The sequence below is a fragment of the Phocoena phocoena genome, chromosome 2 (genome assembly GCF_963924675.1).
Source record: "Phocoena phocoena chromosome 2, mPhoPho1.1, whole genome shotgun sequence".
Taxonomy (NCBI): domain Eukaryota; kingdom Metazoa; phylum Chordata; class Mammalia; order Artiodactyla; family Phocoenidae; genus Phocoena; species Phocoena phocoena.
In genome coordinates, this window is record NC_089220.1 from 85,700,567 (window position 1) to 85,726,447 (window position 25,881).

Consider the following 25,881-nt stretch of genomic DNA (forward strand, 5'->3'; position numbering starts at 1 on the left):
AAAGGAGCCATGAGCTCACATAGTATAGAGCCAGCCTTGGAAGCCGAGACCCTAAACAGTCACTCTGAACTTATTCCCATTACTACCCTCTGATGGCATTACAGCAAACTTTTTATTTTTAAAAATGTTTGCTTTCTTTATTCATTTAGTATTTATATTACCTGCCAGTCTGTCTGTCTATCTGTCTCTATCTTCGGCTCATATATTCTGTGAATACGATTCCAAAGCAGAAAGTGGTTTCTGCTTTGAAACCAATTCTACAGGAATTTATTGAGTACTTGCTGGATGCCTATACTATTCAGGTTGCCATGGGGAAATATGAAAGATACAAGACCTTTAAAGAACTTGTAGTTCCAGTTTAGAACTATAAGCCTGAACTTGATAGCTGCCTAAATCCAAGAAAAGAAAAGGGGTAGCCTCTTACTTTTCATTAAAGTTTATGAATTAGATGACAGATTAAGTTGAAATCTGAAATGTACAGGGCCCTGCCCAAAGCACACGTAAAAGTCCAATGGTTACAGGGTCTAAAGTGATATTTAAGTGAGACAAAGACACTATCATATTTTTGCTTTGGTCTTTATCTTCATATACAGGGATGGGTACAAAGCAGGAGGTTGTTGGAAGAGGGTAGTTGGGACTCTGAAAAAAATTATTTTGTATTTTCTTTATACTCATTCTGCACATAACAGGAGTATTTTTGTGTGTTTGTTTTTTTAATTTGTACATCTTTTTTTCCTTGCCTTTCTACACTGACTAGGACCTCTAGTACCATATGAAATAAGAGTGGTAACAGTATTTAGTTTTGTTCCCAGGGGAAAGCTTCAACATTTTACTATGGTGTTTGCAGTAACATTTGTTGTTAATAGATACTCTTTATCACACACTTCTCAAACTATCTGTGAGGAAGGACCGGTTTTTAAAAAAATTTCCAATCCACGGCAAACAAATGCTTTGATAAAATAAAGATGAATTACTAGAAAAAAAAAGAAAAAGACATCTTAGTTATAAGCCTAAATTCTTCTTTATTAGATTCAAAAGATATAAAATTTGTAATATTGTTGTAAAGGTTTCTGTACCTGTCTCATCGCACATCAGTAACTGAGAACTGGCTCCAGTCTGTGCAGCACCTTTGAGAAGCACTGCCTTAGCAGGTTAAGGGAATTCTCTTTTTTGTGGTAATGTTTTGTTTTTTGTGGTATGCGGGCCTCTCACTGTTGTGGCCTCTCCCATTGCGGAGCACAGGCTCCGTACACGCAGGCCCAGCGGCCATGGCTCACGGGCCCAGCCGCTCCGCGGCATGTGGGATCCTCCCGGACCGGGGCACGAACCCGTGTCCCCTGCATCGGCAGGCGGACTCTCAACCAGTGCGCCACCAGGGAAGCCCAAGAGTTTTTATTTTTTAATTTTGAAACAAACTTTTGAAAAAGTTGCAAATATAGTATAAATAACATTTTTTTATTTTTACTTTTATTTATTTATTTATTTATTTTTACATTTAAAAAATTTTTGGCTGCATTGGGTCTTCGTTGCTGTGCGCGGGCTTTCTCTAGTTGCAGCGAGCGGGGGCTACTCTTTGTCGCGGTGCACGGGCTTCTCACTGCGGTGGCTTCTCTTGTTGCGGAGCATGGGCTCTAGGCGTGCACACTTCAGTAGTTGTGGCACAAGGGTTCAGTAGTTGTGGCTCACAGGCTCTCGAGCGCAGGCTCAGCAGTTGTGGCGCATGGGCTTAGTTGCTCCGCGGCATGTGGGATCTTCCCCGACCAGGGTTCGAACCCATGTTCCCTGCATTGGCAGGTGGATTCTTAACCACTGTGCCACCAGGGAAGTCCCTAAAGAACTTTTTTACTTGAACCATTTGAGAGTAAATTGCCAACCTAATGACCCTTACCCCCTGATTATTTTAGGGTGTTTTTCTTTTAAACAAGAATGTTCTCCTGTATAGTTACAACACAACCATCCAAATCAGGAAATTAACTTTGATGCATTACTACCATCTGATCCTTAGAACCCATTTAAGTTTCACTAATTGTCCCAGTAATTGTCCATTTGAGAGTTAAGGGTTGCCTTTGGTTAGGGTGTCTCTCTAGTGTTCTCCAGTCTGGAAGGCTCCTTGGTCTCTCTTGACTGTCATGAACTTGATACCATTAAGTGGTGCACAGTTTTGATATGTCCCATTACTTATATTTTTAATTTCCTCACTTAAGGTCATATCTGCCAGGCTTCTTCACTCTGAAATTGCTGTTTCCCTTTTGTAATCAACAAGTGGTTTTTGTGGGTGCGGTCCTGTGAAACCATGTGTGTGTCCTATCCTCATCTGACTTTCAGTTTATTTATTAATTTATGTTGGCATAGACTCATGGTTTCTTATTTTATTGAATGAGTCGCCTTCTGTTACTACTATTTTTTATTTTGATGCTCCAATTATTCCAGATTTAGCCAATGGAATCCACTTCAGGTGTGTTCCTGTGACATTTTGGCATATCACCATCATTCTTTGAGCACTTCCTTGCTTTCTGACAGGAGATGTTCGAGGTTCATCTGCTTTCCCTGCCTCAGTCTTTGAATCAGCCTTTTCTCCCAGGAGCCCTGGTTCTTCTTTTTTTTTTTTTTATTTGTAGTATAGTTGATTTACAATGTTGTGTTAATTTCTGCTGTACAGCAAAGTGCTTCAGCTATACATATATATACATTCTTTTTTTAATATTCTTTTCCATTTTGGTTTATCTCAGGATATTGAATATAGTTCCCTGTGCTAGACAGTAGGACCTTGTTGTTTATCCATTCTGTATGTAATCTGGTCCTTTTTATTGGAGAAAAGTTTTTGGAAGCCAAGATCTAAGTGCTAGGTATGCTCATTGCTTTTGAGATGCTGCAACTCCTAGTCCTTCTGAGTGGACGGAGCTAATATATGTTCACACCAGTACTTCCAACTGCAGTCCAACACAGCAGGGTTCATTCTGGATTTCTCCCTTTCCAGATTTGTAATTCCTTTATCCAAAGGTGGAAATGCTTCTTTGATCGGTCCCTCCACCCCCATGTGTAATTAGTCTCGTCATTGCTGTCCTCTCTCTTATGTGGATGCCCGCCTCACCTGGCTGTGCCTCTCACCACAGGAAGCCATGCTCACCATGCCTGCATTCTAGCCCTCCGTGCAGGGCTGCCTTTCCCCACCCCTCGCTGTGCAGGTACCTTCCATACCCCTCTTGGTCTTGGTATTCTTTTGCTGGGCCACCTCCTCACACCAACTTAGAAATCTTGTTCCGCTGCCAATCCCTCTGTGGGGATGCCTTTCTCTCCTTGTTGGGCCTCTGACTTCTCACGGCAGGCTGCCCCCACACATGGGTAGCCTGCTCACCTTCCCCGGGCTCCCATGCCCTGCACTGGGCTGCCTCCGTGGGGACGCTCTGCTCAGCCCGCCAGGCTCTGACTTTCTGTGCTGGGCTGCCACCCGTGTCGTCCCCTCCTCACCCCACTCTCACGCCAGGCCTCCCCTCTGCGGGGACGCCCTCCTTATTCTTCTCAGGCTCTTCACCCTGACGTGGTTGCCTGCCTTGCTCTGCTCCACGTAAGGACTTTAGGACTAAATTGTTCACGAAATGGAAATGGAAGGGGTTCTAGGAATTTTTTTAAAAAACATAAACAGCTATTGAATTTTTAAAAAATACTTATTTATTTATTTTGGCTGCGTCAGGTCTTAGTTGTGGCATGCAGGATCTTCCGTTGCAGCAGCTGGGCTCTTTGTTGTGGTACATGGGCTTCTCTCTAGTTGTGGCACGTGGGCTCCAGAGCACGTGGGCTCTGTAGCTGTGGCATGTGGGCTCTGTAGTTGCAGCATGCAGGCTCTCTAGTTGTGGCACGTGGGCTCAGTAGTTGCAGCACACAGACTTAGTTGCCCCGCGGCATGTGGGATCTTAGTTCCCTGACCAGGGATTGAACCCCCATCCCCTGCATTGGAAGGCGGATTCTTAACCACTGGACCACCAGGGAAGTCCCTGAATTTTTTTTTAATATTTGCTTTATATATGCTTGTCTATATTGTATGATTTGTGTCCTTTCTCCTGTTAATAAGGTGAATTACACTGATTTTTGAATGCTATAGCAGTCTTGCATTCCTAGCATAGACCCAAGTTACCTGTGATATATTTTCCTTTGTATATATTGCGGAATTTGGATTTCCAGTGTTTTGTTGGGAGTTGTTGCATGTATGTTCAAGAGTGAAATTCTCCTCTAATCATCATCTTCCTTGTCCTGTTTTTCTTCCTCCTCCTCTTCTCTTCTTTATCCTTCTCTGATTCTCCATTTTCCTTCATCAGGGTTAAGTGTAAAGGTTATGTTTGTTTCCTAAAATGAGTTGAGAGATGCTGCCTCTTTCTATTTTCTGAAAGACTTCTTGTAAGATTGGGGTTATTCCTCCTTAAATATTTGGTGGAATTTGCTGGCAAAGCCTTCTGAGTCTGGAGGATTTTTTGATGAGAAGGTTTAAGATTATAGATTTGATTTCTTTCAAATATTCTATTTTTTATTGCACCAAATTTTGGTAAATTGTATTTTTCTAAAATATCCACTTCCTCTAAATGTAAGACATGTATCTGCATAAAGAGTAATATCCTCTTACGCTTTATGTGTAAGATGACTCTTTCAATGTAGGATCTCTTTTTTCATCCCTAACTGGTTATCTATCCCTTGTCTCTTTTTTCTTGTTCAATTTAAGGACTTATTAATTTTATTTGTCTTTTCAAAAAATCAACTTTTGGTTTTGTGGCTTCCCTCTACTGTAAGTTTATTTTGTATTTATTAATTTTTGTTCATATTTTTGTTATTTTATTCATCCTTTCCTTGAGTCTAATTTGCTGATTTTTTAACCTTTGTAAGTAGATGCTTAGCTTGTCGATTTTCATCCTTTTTTCTTTCCTAATATATTTATTTACAGCTATAAATTTTTCTGTAAATATAACTTTAGCTGCACTGCACACATTTTAATGTGTAGTATTTTTATCATTGTTTAGTTTAAAATTGTATGTAATTTTCATAATGATTTCTTTTTTGACCCATGGGTTATTTAGAATTGCATTTCTTAATTTTCAAATATTTGGAGATTTTATAGTTCTATTTTATTATAGGTATCTAGTTTAATAGAATGGCATTCAAAGAACACTCTCTATTTGATTTCATTTAAAATATATATATGTATAACAATTTGGTTTGTGGCCTAGCATATGGCTAAGTTTTGTAAATTTTCCATGTGTTCTTAAAAATAATTATGCAGTAGTTGGGTATAGCATTTATATAATACTATTTGTCAAGTTTGTTATTTGCGTTGCTTAAATCTTCTATAACCCTATTGATTTTTTTTTTGCTTGTTTTATGAGATAATAAGAAAGGCTAGTTAAAATTTCCTGTTATGACTATGAATGTCTTTTTCTCCTTTTAATCCCAGCAATTTTTGTTTTATATATTTTGAGACTTTATTATTATGTGCATACAAAATTAGAATTATTAAATCTTCTTGATGAATGCTTCTATTGTTTTGAAGGATCCCTCTTTATCTCTAATAATGCTTTGCCGTGACGTCTACTCTATACTTTGTCAGGAATTACTATAACTACTGTAGCTTTCTTTTGGTTAGTGTTGGCATTTTAATCTTTTTTATACTTTCTCCCTTTCTATAGCCATATGTTTTAGATGTGTTTTTTTTTTTTTAAATAAAATATTTGGCTTTTGCTTTGTTTTATCTAGCATCACAATTTTGGTCTTGTAATTTGAGCATACTTCAAGCATATTTTGGTCTGTTTATTAATATAATTATTAATTTTATTTGGGTTTAATTCTGTTACATTGTGTTTTCTCTTTACATTGTTTTATGTTCCTTTTTCTCTACTTTCATGATTTTTGAGTTGGTTAATTTTTAAAATTATCCCATATTTCTCCTCTTTTAGCTTACTGTTTACACATTGTCTTATTATTATTTTAGTAGTCATTGTAGAGATTACAGCATGGGTCATTGACTTATCAAAGTCTAATATTGTGGTCTAAACTTTTTTTTAAATCTCCTACCTTCTGTCTGGTATTTTCCTTCAGCTAAAAAATAATCTTTAGTATTTCCTCTAGTGTGGGTCTGCTGTTTACAAATTGTCTTGGTTTTCAGTTGATTGAAAATAACTTTATTTCTTGTTTATTCTTAAAGGAGAAGTTCACTAAGTGTAGAATTTTAAGTTGGTGGTTATTTTCTTTCAGCAATTAAAAATTATTCCACTGACTTCTGCCTTCCATTGTTTCTGTTGAGATGTTATCTTAATAATTCCTTTAAGGTTTTTCTCTTTGTCTTTGGCTTTTAACAGTTTAGCATGAAGTGCCGAGGGATAGATTTTTTTTTTTTAATTGTGTCAGGCTTCCTGAATCTGTGGTTTTATATCTTTTTTTGCAGACATTTCTAAGCCATTACTTCTAACATTGCTTTTACCCCACTCTCTCCTTTTGGAGCTCCAATTACAGGTGTGTTATATATACTTTATGATCTTAACCTCTCTTATATAATGCTTTGTATCTTTTGGCTCTCTGTGCTTTATTTTGGTTGTATGTTTCTGACATATGTTCCTGTTCACTAATTGTTTTTTTTACTTTTTTATAAATTTATTTATTTTATTTATTTATTTTTGACTGCATTGGGTCTTCGTTGCTGCGCATGGGCTTTCTCTAGTTGCAGCGAGTGGGTGCTACTCTTGGTTGCCGTGTGCGGGCTTCTTGTTGCAGTGGCTTCTCTTGTTGCGGAGCACGGGCTCTAAGTGTGCGGGCTTCAGTAGTTGTGGCACGTGGGCTCAGTAGTTCTAGCTCGCAGGCTCTAGAGCGCAGGCTCAGTAGTTGTGGCACATGGGCTTAGTTGCTCCACGGCATGTGGGATCTTCCCGGACCAGTGCTCGAGCCTGTGTCCCCTGCGTTGGCAGGCAGGTTCTTAACCACTTCACCACCAGGGAAGCCCTCACTAATTGTTTTTTAAGCTATGTCTAACCTGCTGTTAAACTTAGATACTGAGTTCTTTTTTTCACTCACAGTAGTTCTTACTTCCCAAATCTACATTTGATCTTTTTATTATAGTTTCCAATTTTCTCTGAGATTTTATAATCTTGTCTTTAGCCCCTTGAAAATAGTAAGCACAGTTACTTTAAAGTTACTGTAACTCCAGTATCTGGATCTTTCTTAGGTCTCTTTCTATTCCCTATTATTTTTGCTGGTTTTCATTTATGTTGTCAGGTCTACTTATGTGTCTGGTTTGTTATAATTTTGTGCCAGACAGTATTTGCCAAATTGCTTATAGAAGTCATTTGTAAGTCTAGAACAGTGATATCTGCCAGTACAGAAGACTTTTATTTATTTGTGCCAGGTTCCTGCACACATTAGTGATTCAGAATCACATCAGTCCAATTTAAGGACTGAGAATGTTCAAAGCTGAGCTGTAATCTCTTCAGAGGCTATTTACTTCTAATTCAACCTTATTCCTGTGTTTTAACCCTTTGGGTTTCCAACCCAAAGAGGTGGGGTACCATAGGGCCCACTCCAGGTGGGCTGTGGACTGCAGTCTGTGTCTCCCTAGACCTGTGAGTTTGTCAAGAGAACTGCTGTCAGCCACTTCTCCTCAAGGTTTGGCAAATGCTCTCAGAGGAGAAGCGTCCCCAAATGCCGGCCTTATCTCTCTGGACTTCCATCCTCCCCCAGTATATAGCCTGGAAATTTTTCACTGTCTCATCATCCCTCTGTGCCTTCACACTGATATCTTTTATATTTTGTCCAGCTGTTTCTAATAGTCTTTAGCAGAAGGGTTGGTTTATATTATGTAATTTGCCATTACAGAAAGCAGAAGGTCTCTATCCTTGGTTATTTTTTTATTTTTATTTTTTTTTGGCTGCGCCGGGTCTTAGTTGCAGCACACAGGATCTTTGTTGAGGCATGCAGGATCTTTTAGTTGCGGCATGTGGACTTCTTAGTTGTGACATGCAGACTTCTTAGTTGCGGCATACGAACTCTTGGTTGCGGTATGCATGTGGGATCTAGTTCCCTGACCAAGGATCAAACGCGCACAGAATCTTACCCACTGAACCACCAGGAAAGTCCCTATCCTTGGTTAAATTTTTAAAATTCTTTTTATTATAGAGAATTTTGAACAAAAATAGACTAGTATAATGTACCCCCATGTTCACAGTAACCCAATAACCCTTGGCAAATTCTGCCCTGTCCACATTCCTGTCCACATTCTATATTATTCTGAGGCAAATTCCAGATGTCACAACAATTCATCTATAAATATTTTAGTATGTAGCCCTAAAAGATAAGGAATATCTTTTTTAAAAATCATACCCAAAACTATTATCACATCTAAATAATAGTAATAATTCCTTAATGTAAAAAAATCCAGTCAGTGTTCAAGTTACTTTGCTAATTTTTAGTGTAAATGTATTCGGCTATGAGCCCATAAATTTACTTTGGTTCCTGAATCTCTAATACAGAGATTCTCTAGCACAGTTGTGAAGGCCTTTTTTGACTTGGTGGGGAACCAGCCATAAAGATTTACTTTCATGCCCTTAAGCTCTCTTTACCTATCTAAAGCCTGCCCATTCTCCAGTGGCTAAATTCAAGTCTCACTTCCTCCATGGAGCTTTCCCTGACCACTCCTCTGATCTCCTCAGCATTTATTATCTTTCTAGTCCTGTGGCACTTGGCCATATTATTTTGTATCATAAAATTTCTCATGATTGTAAACTGTGGGAGGATAAGGACATGTGTACTATATGGTTTGTATGTCAAACCGAGTCCGCCATTTTGTGGGGCACGTAGCCCTTGTCTGCCTCAGGAATTTTGTGAGGGCCAAATGAGGTAATTTATGAGAACTTTTCTTATAACCTATATAGCAAAATTGTAAGGAATTATTATTGCTATTCTTTTCATTGTTGTTAGCATAACCGCTACATGAATTCTAGACTATAATGTCTGTGTGGGCAGAGACCTATGTTCCCAGAGAGACTGTCACAATGCCTGACAGTAGGCTTCCAATAAATATTTGTTGACTTAATTTATTATCTGAATTAAGTTGTTCCCTCATTCTTGTCTGTCAACTGATATGAAATAGGATGATAAATTTAATTACCTACAGGAAAAGGTTAAACTTTGCCAAAAAATTTTAATTTCTTTTTTCCTCCTTGCAAATTGGATAGGTTTATCTCAACACGTAGTTACCAGCTATAAGCAAGTAATTCAGCTCTTGGAGGAGGGAATAGCAAACAGGTAACAGGTTTGTTTGTCCTTGTCATTCTTTCAGTCTCATTCTTATTTCCTGTGTTCTCATCCCCCTTCACAGTGTATATTCTCTCTGCAGCTCCCCACATCCACAATCAGCAGGCCTTTCTCAGAACAGAAGTGTACCCAGTGTAGGGGGCAGTGGCTGAGATTTAGTGCTCTTCTCACTAGTGGTGAAGCTGGAGTTTGTTTTGGGTATAATAATATTAGGCAGTAAGCCCAGAATATTACTCTATGCTTTGTCTTATAATACACGACTTCTGCTGTTTTTCATCAAAGAACAGATTCTTGCCTGCACTGTCCTCTCCTTGATAGAGGTGATATACTTGAATATAGTTTATATATAGTTTAAAATGTTTCAGAAAACCATTGTTCTTCTAGTTTTGCGTACTGTAAAGGTTACTCAAAAAAAGACTGTTTTGAATCTGCTATGAAATACTATTGACTCTCCTGAAACCTATTGTAAATTGTGATAATACTCTATTTTTAGTTACTATGAAATACCCAGAATGTTATTTTACACCCCCAAAATAGCCTTTTTTACCTGAAAAAAAATTGGGGGAATTTAGAGTCTTCTACGTACCCTATTAATAACACGTCTGAGTTAATTGAACATAAAGGAAGAAATTTAAATTTCACATTCTATTCCTTGGCTTTCATGGAACTATTCTGGAGACACTTGCTTCATGTCTTCAGGGTACCCTGAGCTCCTTGATCTTTAAGTGTCAGGCCTCACCTTGTCCTTCTTATCCTTGAATAAATCAGCCTCTAGGTTTTGACTCTTTTCTTCAATTCTGTAACTCCTCTGAGAACAGAAGTCAATGAGTTGGTCTTAAACTGAGGCAAGATTGACTTAGATTTAGATGAAGGGAAGACTCCTTTGACTTTAAGGGTCAAGATTGGAATGAATCTTTCAGGGAGCCTATGAATTCTACCTGGCTTAAGCATGATGTTCATGTAATTCAAGATCTCATTTTAGCCCTTTCTGGCACTATAAGATTAATATTCTGTGTTTAATCATGACTTACTTTCTCTGTCTTTGAGCCTTCTTCTCCAGCAAGCTCTCTACATCCATTTGTCTTACTTAAATGGGTCTGTTTTAGGGATATTCTTACAGGTTGATGACTCTTTAGTATCACGCTTTCAACTCTGATTTTTAACTTCTATTGCTTAAAAAAAGTTCTAATTGTGGTTTAATATGAAGCTACACTCGCTTTTATTCTCAGATATCAGGACCTAGAGCACTGCTCCTGCCCTCTTGGGGCCACTCTCCTAACAATAACAGACTAAATAACGTGTGTTTCATGATCCTCACTTGTGAACCTCAGCACTAACATCTCTTGTGTTCCCCATGGATCCTTAAAGATCACCATGCATAAACAATCCTTGTCCTAATTTTCTTCCCTTATATACACAGAATCACAGCAGCAACCCATGTTCATGAGGCCAGCAGCAGATCCCATGCCATCTTCACTATCTACTATACGCAGGTTGGTTACCACTTATATTTTCTTAGATTTCTTCCTTTCATTGTCCCTTTTGACTGATTTCCTGTCTTCCTATTTCTTTTTCTTTCTTCCTGCCTTTCCCTTTATAGGTCCTCTGATATGACCTAACATTATAAGTAGGACCTACACACAGTCTACTAAGCTACATACTCAGAAAGTGTAGAGGCATTTCATAAAGACTAATCAAAATATCTTTGACCTACATTTTACTTTTAACATTTCAAAGTACTTTAATATCTATATGATCAGTCTGGGCATTTAAAATGAAAATAAACATTAAAATTAAAAAGTAGGGACTTCCCTGGTGGCTCAGTGGTTAAGAATCCGCCTGCTAATGCAGGGGACATGGGTTCGAGCCCTGGTCTGGGAAGATCCTACATGCCACAGAACAACTAAGCCCATGTGCCACAACTACTGAGCCTGCACTCTAGAGTCCGTGAGCCACAACTACTGAGCCTGTGTGCCACAACTACTGAAGCCCGCCTGCCTAGAGCCCGTGCTCCGCAACAAGAGAAGCCACTGCAATGAGAAGCCTGCGCACCACAATGAGGAGTAGTCCCTGCTTACTACAACTAGAGAAAGCCTGCGTGCAGCAGCAAAGATCCAAAGCAGCCAAAAATAAATTAATTAATTTAAAAAAAAAAAGCAACTGTAAGGGCTCCACATGTTGGATTCAGCATACAAAGACTTCCAAGCAACTAATATAAATATGTTCCAAGAGCTGAAGGAAACCATGTTTTAAAGAATTAAAGGAAAACATGATGATAATGACTCTAGGGAATTTCACTAAAATGATAGAAATTATTGTAAAAGGGGGAATTCTGGAAATGTACAATAACAGAAATGAAAAAATCACTAATGGGACTCAAGCGCTGATTTGAGATGGCAGAAGAATTAGTGAAGTTGAAGATAGACAAATAGAAATCATCCAATTTGAAGAAGAGTAACTGAAGGAAAATGAACAGAGCTGCACAGACCTGTGGGACATCAGGTATGTCAACATAAGTGTAATGGGAATCCCAGAAAGAAAGAAGAGAAAATAGGCATAAGAAAAAATTGAAAAATAATGGCCAAAAACAATTGCCAAATTTGTTGAAAGTCTTTAGTGTACACTTTATTCAAAAATTAACTCAAACTGGGTTGTAGGCACTAATGTGAAACCTAAAACAATTAAACTCATAGAAAATAACATGGGAGAACATTTGTGACCTTGGATTAGGCAAAGTTTTTTTAGATATGGCACTAAAAACACAAATTGAACAAAAGAACAAATTGAAATTTGGAATTGGTCAAAATTTAAAACTACTGCTCTTCAAAAGACACTATTAAGAGAATAAAAAGAAAAGCCACAGGGAGAATTTATTTGTAAAACATATGTCGGATAAAAGACTTGTATCCAGAATATATACAGAACTCTCTAAACTCAATAATAAAACAACTCAAAAAAATGGTTAGAAATTTTGAACTGATACTTAACTAGAGAAAATATACAGATGGCAATTAAGCACTTGAAAAGATGCAAACATCATTAATTATTAGAGGAATGCAAGTTAACACCAAATGAACTATCACTACTCAACTTTTAAAATAGCTAAAATTAAAAAGAATTATTATACTAAATATTGGCAAGATTGTAGGAGCTGGAGTTCTCATACACTATACTACTGGTACAACAACTTTGAAAAAGAATTTAATAGTTTCTTTAAAATTAAACATATACCTACCATATGATTCAGCCATTGCACTAGGTATTTTCCCAAGAGAAAAGAAGTCATATGTCCATACAAAGACTTGTACACAGATATTCATAGCAGCTTTATTTGTAATTGCTCAAAGCTGGAAACAACCCAAATGTCCATCAAGAGTTGAATAGAGGGCTTCCCTGGTGACACAGTGGTTGAGGGTCCACCTGCCGATGCAGGGGACGCGGGTTCGTGCCCCGTTCCGGGAAGATCTCACATGCTGCGGAGTGGCTGGGCCTGTGAGCCATGGCCTCTGAGCCTGTGCGTCCGGAGCCTGTGCTCCGCAACCGGAGAGGCCACAACAGTGAGAGGCCTGCATACCACAAAAAAAAAAAAAAAAAAAAAAAAAGAGGTGAATAGATAAACCATGGTACATTCATAGACTGGAATACTACTCAGCAATAAAATTGAACTTTTGACACATGCCTCAACCTGGATGAATCTCAAAATAATTACGCACAGTGAAAGAAGCCAGACATTGTATGACTCATCTGTGTGAAATATCCTGAGAAGACAAATCTATAGAGATAGAAAATTGAGTGGTGACCTAGGGCTGGAGACGGCAATGGAGATTGATTGCAAACAGACTCGGAATTTGGGGAGTTATTGGAAATATTTTAAAACTGGATTTTAGTGATGGATGCACAACATTAAAATGAAGCAACAACAACAAAAACCCCCTATTGAATTGTTTTAAAAAAAGGAAAGATTGTTTTGCTCTTGAGGGCTGGATGCCTCTGGATAGAACAGAGAGAGGCAGAGTCCTGCCCAGCAAGTTAACAAGCTGTGACTCAGGTTAACAAGAGACAAAGCCCCATCATCCACCCCTCCAAACCTGCTATGGATCTCTACTGGGGTCAGAGCCTCCTGGAGAAGAGTTGAGCATTTACCCGGTAAACCGTGCTAAGGAGACTTTGTGGGGGGTTGCCCACCTACCCTATGGAAGTTTTGCTCACATTTTTAATGATGGCAGGACTCAGGGCTTACTGATTGTCAGATATTGAGAGCTCATCTGGTTCAGAACACATTAGAATACAGATTTCTTGAGTGAGTGGGCTAAAAATCCGAATATCACCTTGGTTAGGAGGGTGTCATGGGAAAAAAACAACATATTGTTCCAAGTGACAAGCTTTAAATATCTTTTCTCCCTTTAGGCAATCCCGGAGAACCACCTCCCCACTGAAATTGCTAGCAAGATCAACCTTGTGGACCTAGCAGGCAGGTAATTAGGATCTCAAAGCCAAGTGGAATTACTCCCCTGACAATGACCTTGTTCTTGCTCATTTTACGGGGAATAAACTTTTCCCCACCTTTTACACATTTCAGTCATCCTGAGAAAATTACAGAAGAAACAAATTGTTTGAATGCTAGGTTAAGAAACTGTAGTTTTCCGAGGGCTAAAAAATTTTATGTTAGGGGTTCTCAATCTTAGCTGCCCATTAAAATCACCTGGACCTTTTAGAGCTCCCAATGCCTAGGTTGAAACTCAGATCAAATAAATCAGATTATTAGTGGAGTCAGAGGGAGTGCTGGCAGTGTATAGCCAAGATTGAAAACCAGTGCTCTAAGTAGAGGGGACTGAGTTAGCGTGCTTTTTTCCTTTGACCTAATATTGATTTTATTCAGTTCTACACATTTCTTAAAAAAAAAAAAAAAAAAGCTTTAAAAAATACTGTGGCATTGGGGAGAAGATACTGCCTTTTAAGTATTAAAAGGAAATATGAATTGTACTCATTTACATATCCAGAAAGAAGAAACTTTCAGGAATAATGTGGTCAGAAAAAAGTGTAACATGAAATAAGGGGTATTTTCTTATTTTAAAACTGCTAAATAATTAATATGGTACACCACTCCCTTAAAAGCTTAAGTGCTTTCTGGAGAAATTGTATCAGCCAACTGGAAGTGTGAATTTTTAATATTTCACATTTACTTAAATAAGGAATTTGAAACCATTAATGACACAGCATAAAGCCATTAATATGTGAAATTAAAACAAAAGGGGAATTGTATATACCAGAAAACTATGTTGGTATCATTACTGTGAATAAGTATTAACTCAAAATGCTCTGGCAGCCAAATGTAATGAATTGTTTGATTTTTATTGCCTGAGAAGCAGAAGAATGCCAGTTTGTTACATGATGGTAAGATTTTTTCTGGAACTGAATTCTAAGGAATTTATTACGTGGATCTTTTACACAAAATGCAACATAATGGATAGTGTTTTTCAACAGCATTATAAGGATAGTGTCTTCTTGTTCACTTTCGTTTCTCTTTTCATCCACTGTGTTTTAGTGAAAGAGCAGATCCCAGTTACTGTAAGGACCGGATTACTGAAGGAGCCAATATCAACAAGTCTCTTGTGACTCTGGGGATTGTCATCTCCACCTTAGGTATTTTGACGGTAGCCTGGATTATCAGAGTGGGAGGGGAGACTTTGAAAAATAACTCAATATGTTTTCATTTTGTCAAAATGGAGTAGATACTAAAAAGGTTCTTTCTGATAAAGTTTACCTTCTGGCTTTGGGCATGAAAAATTGATATTTGTAGTTTTTGAACACAATGTGACCATCATCCTACCACTCTCATTCCAAAAAGAAGGGAGACTACAAAATTGTTTGGCTTAAATATTCCATCTCTTGAGTCCAGAGTCTAATTCAGGGCCCACACTTAAAGCATCCAGTCATATGCAGAAAGGGATTAGGAAGTGTGATGCTAAGTCTACCTTCTCCAACCATTGCTTTGTTTTAATGCATTTGTTTCGTAATTCCTTTTTTTTCTTCCACTTTTATTATTTTTTGTCTTTTAAGCCCAGAACTCTCAGGTATTCAACAGCTGCCAGAGCCTTGGCAGCACAGTGAGCGATGGTAGTGACAGTGGGATCCCTAGCTCTCCTTCCAGGACCAGCAGTGGAGCAGGACCTTCCCAGAGGCAGTCTTACATCCCCTACCGGGACTCTGTGTTGACCTGGCTGCTGAAGGACAGCCTCGGAGGCAACTCCAGAACCATCATGGTTGCCAGTGAGTAGGCTGCCGGAGCTGGTTCTGTGTTGAGACTGGTGCTCTGCCACTGCCGCCCATTTCATCAAGGGTCTCAGACAGCCTGGGCGACGGCAGCAAGGCCAGTGGTCATGGGCTGGGTTGGAAAGGCTTGGCGTGTGTTTTAACCTTCTCCTTCTACCCCAGCCGTGTCTCCTGCACACACTAGCTACAGTGAGACCATGAGCACGTTGAGATATGCATCCAACGCCAAAAACATCATCAACAAGCCACGGGTAAATGAGGTGAGACCTTCATTTGAAGTCCTGGTCTGGTACAGCAGTTTACTCCAAGTTCTCCTTTTTTCCTCTCATTTGATTTCCTTCTCTTTGTACTCACCCCAGCTGCCAGACTTGTTCTCCAAATGCCGAGGGAGTGAAATTCTTTCTTTCAGTGTCATACCGGTCTCTCATATCTCAACTGGCTTCATTCAGTTGTCTTTTTTGAATAATTTATTTTAGATGTTTATCTAAGGCCCATTGGTCTTAAGAGCCCTTGTACACTGTTGCCACTCGAGGAAAGATCATTTAAAAGTGTCTGTGTTTACTGCCTTTATTCCAAGTTTATGTTGCTCTGTGCCTTTTTTCATATGCAAATTGCAGTGCCGTCTCTGTTTTGGGTAAAAGTTGCATATGAGGAATCCTTTAGTCTTGAAAGCTGAATTAATAATGAGAATATTCCAAAAGTTCCTCATCTACTTTGCAGTTTCGGTGAAAAGTTCCAGGGCAGGGATCACAAATGGGTGGCCCACATACAGCCCATTTATGGACTGTTTTAAAGGGCAGTGTAAGGACTTCCCTGTGGTCCAGTGCTTAAGACTTCGCCTTCCAATGCATGGGTGTGGGTTCGATCCCCGGTCGGGGAGCTAAGATCCCACATGCCTTGCTGCTGAAAAACCAAAACAGAAAACAGAAGCAATACTGTAACAAATTCAATAAAGACTTAAAAAAAAATAAAGGGCAATGTAATTTGTCAGGTACTAAGTTTAGTCACACTCAATACAGGAAGATTAGCACCTTACATGCTCTGGCATTTGTATTATATTACCTACCTGACCTCCTGCTCTAGGCAGTGATTCTCAAACTTTAGTGTGTATCAGAATCACCTGGAGGGTTTGTTAGATCACAGGTAGGTCCAGCCCTCAAGAGTTTCTGATTAATAGGTGTTGGGGCATTGCGGGAGTGGAGGTGGTCCACAGAATTTGCATTTCTCACAAGTTCTTAGGTGAAGTTGCTGCTGATCCTGGGACCACACTTTGAAAAAACTGCCCTAGAAGTTACTCCAAAGGAGTAATCCGCTTCTTCCAGGCTAATTGCGAGTAGCATCTCACAGCCATTCGGGGCCTGATATCAATTAGTGGTGACCGAGTTCTCTGTGTTTCAGGATGCAAACGTGAAGTTGATCAGAGAACTCAGGGAAGAGATTGGAAGACTGAAAGCCATGCTGCTGAGCTTTGAGCTGGTATGTGGGCAGTCAGGACTTTTCTGTCCTCCAGAGCCCCTTCTCTTCTGCAGGGTATCTGAGCCCTGCTGCATTGTGTTCTCAGTCAGGTGATGCTTGTAGAGCAGAGGCCAGAGATAGGATGGTGATTACTCTGATTACCTGTGTAGTTTCAGATGGGGTGGGCACCCTCTCACTGTGTCCTCTCTGCTGTCCAAAGGGCATTTTCCTGAATGGCCCTTGTCTGTATGTGGGCAGATATGGGGAATGGGGCCCTCCAGAAAAAATTCCTTGAATTCTCCTTCTTTGTATCAATCTGAGCCCAAATACTTAGGCTTCTGATTTGTTTCTGATTTTAACGATAAAGTCTTTCCTTTATCTGCATCTTTTCCTTCACAAGAGTGAGGGTGGGACCCATGAAGCACATCTCTCTCTTTGTGCAGAGAAACTTCCATTCATTGAATGAGGGAAAGGATGAAAATCTGAAGGAGCTGGCTCTCCAAAATGAATTGAAGGTGGGTCTGTTGGGGAGACTCAGTTGTGCTTCACATCACCTTGGAAACAGATCTGACCTCCCTCCATCATTCTGGGCCAGAACTGCTCCCCCACCAGGACAGAGAGGTTCTATATAGAGACAGCCGTTGTCTCCATTGAGCCTTGAGTTGGGGGATGTGTTTGTCATAGGGCTGGTGACTGGCTTTCTGACTCTGCTTTGTTTTCACAGGGGATCGTGATAACTCCCTTCAGATAGTGACAGTAGCCTAGGAAAAAAATTATTTTCTAGTAAATAAGTAAATCAATGACATGTATTCATTGAACATCAACTAGGTGCTCGGCACAATGCTGCAGGAGATACAAAGAAGTCCCTGCCCTAAGATGGCTTGCAGTCTAGTTGGAAGCACATTTAGAGAATGATTAAATGAAATAACTTAGGTGAGTTAGACGTAAAGAGCTTAGGAAGGAAGAAATCAAATGTGGCTTGGAATATTCAGGGCCAGCCTCAGTGCTGCAGTTGGAAGGCAGAGAACTTGAACTAGACCTTGGAGGATGGATAGGGTCTGTTAGATAGGGAGATGGGCAGAGGTATTGGGGTGAGGGAGGGATAACAGAAGCAAGGCCACGGAAGTGAGAGAAGGGCTGGTGTGAGACACGTGGACACACGGGGTGTGAGGGCAGCGAAGCTGGCTAGGATATGTGCTCCCGGTAGAGAGGAGCGGAGGGTAGGGGAGGAGAGGTCCAGTTCAGGAGGTTTGAACTTGACATGAACAGGGTTACTCACAGCTTCTTGAACCCAGTTAGTGACATGATAAAGGAGTATATTGGGGAAATTAATATGACAGTTGCATGTAGAATGGATTGAGGGCTGGAAGCAGAGAGATCAACAAGGAAAGAGACTGTTGTTGTGACCCCATGAGGGTGAGGACATTTTGGGAGATTGAATCAAATGGTGATTCCCAGAGACTTTTTTTAAAAAAGTCACTTGTGTTAAGTTTTTCTTTTTACTTTGTTTTTTTTGGCCGTGCCACACGGCATGCAGGATCTTAGTTCCCTGATCAGGGATCGAATCCGTGCCCCCTGCATTGGGAGCACAGAGTCTTAACCACTGGACCACCAGGGAAGTCCCCCAGCGACATTTAAAAGGAAGAAGTAGCAGGCATTATTTGGTGACAGGTTAGATTTAGGTCTTGCAAACAAATGTCCCCATTTCCAGTACTCTACTGCATCATCCTTACATGTTCTTAAAGTATCCTGGCTATGTCAATATTTTGTTACCCAAACTAAACTTTTGGACTACTTCACATATCCAGAAGTTTCTCAAAAATTCTGTATTTAGCTATATGGTCTGACTTTTGGTTCATTCCAGGCACATTAGCATTTTTACTTTATACAGGCCGGCAGACCTGGACTTGAACCTGCCGCTTGCTAGTCTTACAACCTTAGGCAGGTAGCAGTGGGTGATGAAGGCTGGCCAGAGGGGAGGTGTCCTCTGCAGCGCCTCCAGGGGGATGTGCCCTGCCACCTACCTCTGCCAGGGCCCAATCCAACCCAGCCCTTCACGGGTACCCTGTAGTTTTCAAACTTCAACTCAATGATTATAACATTAAAAAGAATGTTTCGGGAATTCCCTGGCGGTCCAGTGGTTAGAACTCTGTGCTTCCACTGCTGGGGGCGCAGGTTCGACCCCTAGTCGGGGGGCTAAGATCCAACAAGCTGCATAGGGCAGCCAAAAAAAAGAATGTTTCTAGAGTCATAAAATACTTGTACCTAAACTTGGCATGATTGTTTTTTTCTTAAGTTTTCTCTTTATGAGAGAAGGACTTAGCTGAATCCAGTTCCTTTTCCTGGTCTTCCTCAGTTCTTCCACTCCCAAAAGAAGCTTCCTGCCTTGATAACAATTTCCACTGTAAGAAATAAAAAGGACCCTATATTCAACATTGTTCCTTCATGTTTCCCAAGTGGGCTTAGCTTAAGGCCTCTAAGCCTTGGTGTGTTTATTTTTTTTATTATTATTATTTTTTTGTGTGTGTGGTATACGGACCTCTCACTGTTGTGGCCTCTCCCGTTGCGGAGCACAGGCTCCGGACGCACAGGCTCAGTGGCCATGGCTCACGGGCCCAGCCGCATGTGGGATCTTCCCGGACCGGGGCACAAACCCGTGTGCCCTGCATCGGCAGGTGGACTCTCAACCACTGCGCCACCAGGGAAGCCCCGGTGTGTTTATTTTTAAAACTCTGTTCCTGATCCATAATCTCTCAGTGTTTTTTTAAATTAATTTTTATTGGAGTATAGTTGATTTACAATGTTGTGTTAGTTTCTGCCGTACAGCAAAGTGAATCAGTTATACATATACATATATCCGCTCTTTTTTAGATTCTTTTCCCATATAGGCCACTACAGAGTACTGAATAGAGTTCCCTGTGCTGTACAGTAGGTCCTTATTAGTTATCTATTTTATGTATAGTAGTGTGTATTATATATGTCAATCCCAATCTCCCAATTTACACCACCCGCCGCCCTCAGTGTTTAATAACATTAGTTATTACTGTTGTTATTTTTTTATTGTGTGGTAGTTCAGACCAGTTTCATAGTCTTCACTCTCCCTGGGGAGACTCGTCTTGGTGCTTTGTTGGTGTTTGAGGTGCATACAAGCTTATATTAGAACTCAAGGTGCTGCACCTTGGGAGAGAAGTTCACAAGAGGACTCCCAGTATGGATCACATAGGAGGGGGGTGGAAAGGTGAATTTAAACATATCAATAGATATGTGACTCAAATCCCAACTAATTTTTTAAAATTAATTAATTTATTTTTGGCTGCATTGGGTCTTTGTTGCTGTGTGTGGGCTTTTCTCTAGTTGTGGCGAGCAGGGGCTACTCTTTGTTGTGGTGCGCAGGCTTCTCATTGTGGTGGCTTCTCGTTGTGGAGCACGGGCTCTAGGCACACGGGCTTCAGTAGTTGTGGCATGTGGGCTCAGTAGTTGTGGCTCGCGGGCTCTAGAGTGTAGGCTCAGTAGTTGGTGGTGCACAGGCTTAGTTGCTCCACAGTATGTGGGATCTTCCTGGACCAGTGATTGAACCTGTGTTCCCTGTATTGGCAGGCGGATTCTTTTTTTTTTTTTTTTTTTTTTTTGCGGTACGTGGGCCTCTCACTGTCGTGGCCTCTCCCGTTGTGGAGCACAGGCTCCGGACGCACAGGCTCAGCAGCCATGGCTCACGGGCCCAGCCGCTCTGCGGCATGTGTGATCTTCCTGGACCGGGGCACGAATCCATGTCCCGTGCATCGGCAGGCCGACTCTCAACCACTGCGCCACCAGGGAAGCCCAGCAGGTGGATTCTTAACCACTGCGCCAGCAGGGAAGTCCCCAAATAATTGTTAAAAATAACATTTATGGTGCTTTTTTTTTTATAAAAACAATACATCCTCATTGCAGAAAATTTTAAAAATAACATTTTTGAGTTTCTATTTATAAAAGTAACAGTTGCTTTTTGAGGAAAACTTAGAAAACAGAGAGAGCTCACAGAGGTGCAAGGGCCCATGTGCGGCCTTGAATAGTCACAGGGAGGAAAGTGAGGAAGTGATGCCGTGAGGAATCGGGCCAGATGGCGCTGGACCGTTCATCTGCTCCCTGTACTGAGTGTCCAAGACCACCTCCTCTGTCTCCTCAGATTGACCAGCTGACTAAAGACTGGGCCCGTAAGTGGAACGAGTGGAAGGCCCTCGTGGAACATTACAGAGTGGACATCAACAGGAGGAGGGCTGGGCTGGTCATCGACTCCAGCCTGCCACACCTGATGGCCTTGGAGGACGATGTGCTCAGCACAGGTGTCGTGCTCTATCACCTCAAGGTGAGCGGGCGGGTGCACCCCCCTCTCTCCTTAAGCCGTTGGCCCCAGAGGTCAGGGAGGGAAAAGCCGGCAGCATCGAAGAAAGCCGCAGAGCTGCCCTCAGGTGTGCCCTCAGGAAACTGGGCCTGCCAACCAACTGATGTTTTGTTTTTGTATGAATACAGCAGAAGACTAGTAATCAGAACAATCATTTGGTGTTCAGCTGCTGCTACTGTCTCTCTTACTTTTGTTCTCTATGCCTAAATTTCCTTGTTTTAAAGTAAGAATAATGCTTGTATTCCTTATCCGGCTTCCTGAAGCACAGGAGTGCAGTCATGGAGGTGAAATCCTAACCTCGAAATTCCGGCAGCACTCCTGAGCGCTCCCCGCAAATACAGGCTGCTCACAGACGGCTTTCAGAGGCTAAAGGGATCAAAAGATCTGAAACAGTTCCCTTCCCGTACTTTCCCACTTCATTCAACCCCCCTTCTCCATTACTAGGTTTGCCTGGGAAAGAAGAGAGGAAAGAGGGAGTAGATTTAGGAAGCTTCAAGAAAGCATGCAGGAGTCTAGAGAGCTGGGGGGTGAGGGGTGACCAGGGCGTGACATGCAGCCACCCACAGAAAATAGAGTGTTGTGAAGGCCTTCCACAAAGACCTCGCTGCCCTCGTTCTTTGTCACCTGGAGGCCAGGGCCTCACTTCTGAATGAAGTGTTTTGAGGGTTAGTGACCCATGTAATCTCATATCCTGTCCTCATCAAAAGTGTCCTACTATAGAAGGACAGTCCCCATGGTTGGCTGAACATACTTTACATGGCCCAAATCCCTATGCTCATTGAAAATCCAATCTTCATTTTGATAATTGTCCCCAGCACGTTAAACTGACATTTAAAAGGAACAGAGTTTATGGGGATGTGTGACGCTGCTGTCATCCCTGGAGAAGTCAGATTGCTATTGCTGCAGTACATGTGGTGGGAAGATGTCGGCACGTCTCACACATTTAGAAAGTCTGTGTTCTGAGGATAAGCCCTCAGGGAAGTTGTCAGAGACTGAGCCTCCCAGACAGAAGGTTAAAGTAGCTTCTTTTTTTGACACAGTATAAATCATCTCAGTGAAAATGCCCCAGGCAGAAGTATCTGTTACCTTAATAACAAATCTGAACACCAAAGGCTATCAATCGTTCCATTTGTCAGAACCATGGGGAGAGGTTGGAGGTCAAGGAGAGACCAGATGGATTAAAATACTCAGTATTTGAGTAGAACTGATCTGATATATTGATTGGAGGTGGAGTGAGTGGATGAAGTTAGACGTCAAGTGGCAGAGCTTAGGGTAGCCACAGAGGGTTGAAGGATGATGGGGAGATTGAGTTGGAGGCGGGAGATGGACGATGCTGGAGTGCTGGTGTCCTTGCCAAGTCAGTGCACTGGGGGTCACTCCCTCCCTCATGTTCTGGACATGAACCTGGGGAAACAGGATTTCAGGCTACTTCTAATCATGGCATTTCTGCAGGTTTTGTACCCATTTGCCCCCTTTTTGTTTGTTTAGATCCTGGTTTGGGTAGTAGTGTAACAGTAGTCAATCAAGATTCTCTGTTTTTATTTGCTAACTTGGTTCCAGACCCAGAACTAGTCCCTCGCAGTGGCCTGGGAACTGTTTGCCTGAGTCACCTTGGGAAGCACCTTAGGTGGGGAGCGGGCAGCAGGAAGGGAGGGTGGAGCAGGTTACTGATATCCTGGACTTCATCTCATAACTGCCTTTGTGCTGCTGCCCCTCCCAATAAACAGGCATAAAGAGGCAGAGGGGCAGCAGGCACAGGCGCCAGCTCAGCCCATGTTAAATGAGATGCCAGCACATTTTGGGGTAGTTTCTGCTCTGCAGATGTAGAAGTTGGGATGTGCTGTGGCCTTTATTCCTTTGGGAGGAATGTGCCTCATCATCAGGGCTGACCTTGAACCCCTGAGAGTGGTCTTGACCCCCCTCCCTCGATTCTGGATGGCGGTGTCTGGAGACCGGCATCCGTTGGATCGTGTGATCCTCAGTGGCTGAGAGGAAAAGCCTGGGCTCTGGCTGGTTGTGGGTGTGCGGGGGGAGCCAGAGCCTTGTTCATTCCTTCCAGGGGTCTTTCTCCTCAGGCGATTTTGGGAGAGCTACAGGGCCCTCCTTTCTGGCTGCTGATAGTGAAGCCTAGTGCAGAACTTTCCAGTCACTTCAAAAACATCAGTCACCGGGCAGGTGGTTTGGCGAGGTTGGAAACACGTGGGCACAGGACCTGGAGAGACCTGAATGCTAGCCAGGGTTGTCCTACTTAGTGGGTGGGCTCCCTGGGCAGCTTATCCCCTGTCAGCTTCAGATTCCTGATCGTAATACCTACGTTCTGGGTTGTTAGAGGATTAAATGAGAGCTATCTGTAAAGCACTTGGCGCAGTGCCCGGGACACAGGGAAAAGTTAAATGTAAATGATAAATACATATCTTGGGCTTCCCTGGTGGCGCAGTGGTTAAGAATCCGCCTGCCAACGCAGGGGACACGGGTTTGAGCCCTGGTCCAGGAAGATCCCACATGCCGCAGAGCAGCTAAGCCCGTGCGCTAAAACTACTGAACCTGCGCTCTAGAGCCCTCCAGCCACAACCACTGAGCCCGCGTGCCTAGAGCCCATGCTCCACAACAAGAGAAGCCACCGCAATGAGAAGCCCGCGCACCGCAACAAACAGTAGTCCCTCGCTCTCCACAGCTAGACAAAGCCCGTGCACAGCAACGAAGACCCAATGCAGCCAAAAATAAATAAATAAATTTTAAAAAAGAAAAGATAAATACATATCTAAACTCGCATCTCTGTTGCCGTGTTGCTGCCTTCCTCAAACAGAGCTATGTGGTCTTAAACTGCATTGTTATAGTCCAAGGGCCAAAGGCCTTGTCTTCTACTAACCCAGTGATTCATTGATAGTAACTCCAGTTTCCCCCTCCTCTCTTGTACTCTCTTCCAGTCTTTTTTGATTCTAGATGTGCTTTTCTCTTTTTTGTGCTTCTTTTTTGTGCTTTACTCTTCTTAGAATCTGGTGTCTGTTAAACTTCATCTGCGGACCAAGAAGGTAAAAATCCTGTGCTTCCATACATCATCCTAGAAGGCATGTCTCTTTGAGACTGACTGGACCAAACTTGGACCACATTAACCTTAAGCCCCGGGAGAAAGCTATACCCATGTGCCCACTTCCCCAGACTAGAGAAGCTCTGACGGCCTAACTCCAGGCTATGGAATAGAAAGGAGCTGGCCAGCCCTAGTTGGACTTTGCAAAAAGCTGGTGCTGCTTAGTCGTGCATTTTTCTGACCCCACCATCTAAGGGGCTTTCTGGGCTGCAGCATGAGTGGGCAGAGCAGTCAGAACATCCTGGAGCAAAGCTGAGAAGTGGTGTGAAAAGGCTGGGGTGGGCATGGGAGGACGGTGATGACGCTCAAACAGGTGGGCTCTCCTTTGGGGGCAGGGCTGCATCCGTTTTTATTCTCATTAAAATGGCTTTGTTTTTCCCTTTAGGAGGGGACAACAAAAATAGGAAGGATTGACTCAGACCAGGAACAGGACATTGGTGAGTGACAGAGCACATGGGTCCGATGCTCTGTGGCAGGTATCCATGCTGGATGGGTTTCTTCAGAGGAACGTGATGGTGCTCTGAGAGGAAGGAATCTTTGAGGTCTGAGGGGCCGCTCCTCTTTCCCTGACAGGTTGTGGGTCTGGAACATGATAGGAGGAGACCCACACGGTGGGATGATCCAGGTCTGGGTGGTTTCAGGGGGTGGCTCTTCCTCTCCTGTCATGATGTGAGATCTTCCAGATGTGGATTCTGATCTCATCAGAAGACTGGAGGAGGTGTTTCTCTGGGCTGTGCCTCCACCCAAGTGACCCCTGCCCCCTTCTGTAGTCCTGCAGGGTCAGTGGATCGAGAGAGACCACTGCACTATCACCAGCGCCTGTGGGGTCGTCATTCTGCGGCCTGCCCGCGGGGCCCGCTGCACAGTCAATGGCCGGGAGGTCACCGCCTCCTGCCGTCTGACCCAAGGTAGGGCCCCCTACAGCCCGGTTTATGCCAGGATGAGTGATCAGCGAGCTCCATTCTCATGGGCCAGAGCCAGAGAACTCAGTGAGGCAGGCTTTAATGATGGAACACCCAGCCTCTGCACCCAGAGATCTGAAGATTCCCTAATACAGTCCTCTTCCCATAAACAAGCCCCAATTCCAGGGCTCCAGAGTAGAGAGTGACTCTCTGAAATTAGTACCTGTGTTTGTTAGCTCTGTGTCCTTGGGAAAGTCTCTGAGCCTCAATTTCCTGTAAAATAGGAATAATAATAAAATCGTTGTGAGGATTGAATGAGCTAGTCTGTGTAATGTTCTTAGCAGTGTTCTTGGCACTTAGAAAACATCCCTTATCGTGATTACTGTCACTATTACTCCTACTATTAATCTATTCAGATTCTGTCTGTCCTTTGAGGTGGAGCTTGGATACCCCTCTTCAACAAAGCATTCCCTGACTACTCCACCTGGAGCTCATCTCGC

At 42.1% G+C, this 25,881-nt stretch overlaps 1 protein-coding gene across 1 annotated transcript in view; it reads left to right on the forward strand.

Annotated features, from left to right (window-relative positions):
* STARD9 (StAR related lipid transfer domain containing 9) overlaps positions 1-25,881 on the forward strand; it is a 126,243-nt gene that overhangs the window by 65,933 nt on the left and 34,429 nt on the right. Inside the window, 11 exon segments of the mRNA XM_065871712.1 lie at positions 9,204-9,273; positions 10,703-10,775; positions 13,690-13,757; positions 14,828-14,925; positions 15,343-15,552; positions 15,718-15,815; positions 16,954-17,031; positions 17,454-17,525; positions 21,176-21,355; positions 24,865-24,916; positions 25,250-25,387. Of these exon segments, the coding sequence (XP_065727784.1) occupies positions 9,204-9,273; positions 10,703-10,775; positions 13,690-13,757; positions 14,828-14,925; positions 15,343-15,552; positions 15,718-15,815; positions 16,954-17,031; positions 17,454-17,525; positions 21,176-21,355; positions 24,865-24,916; positions 25,250-25,387 (1,137 nt within the window).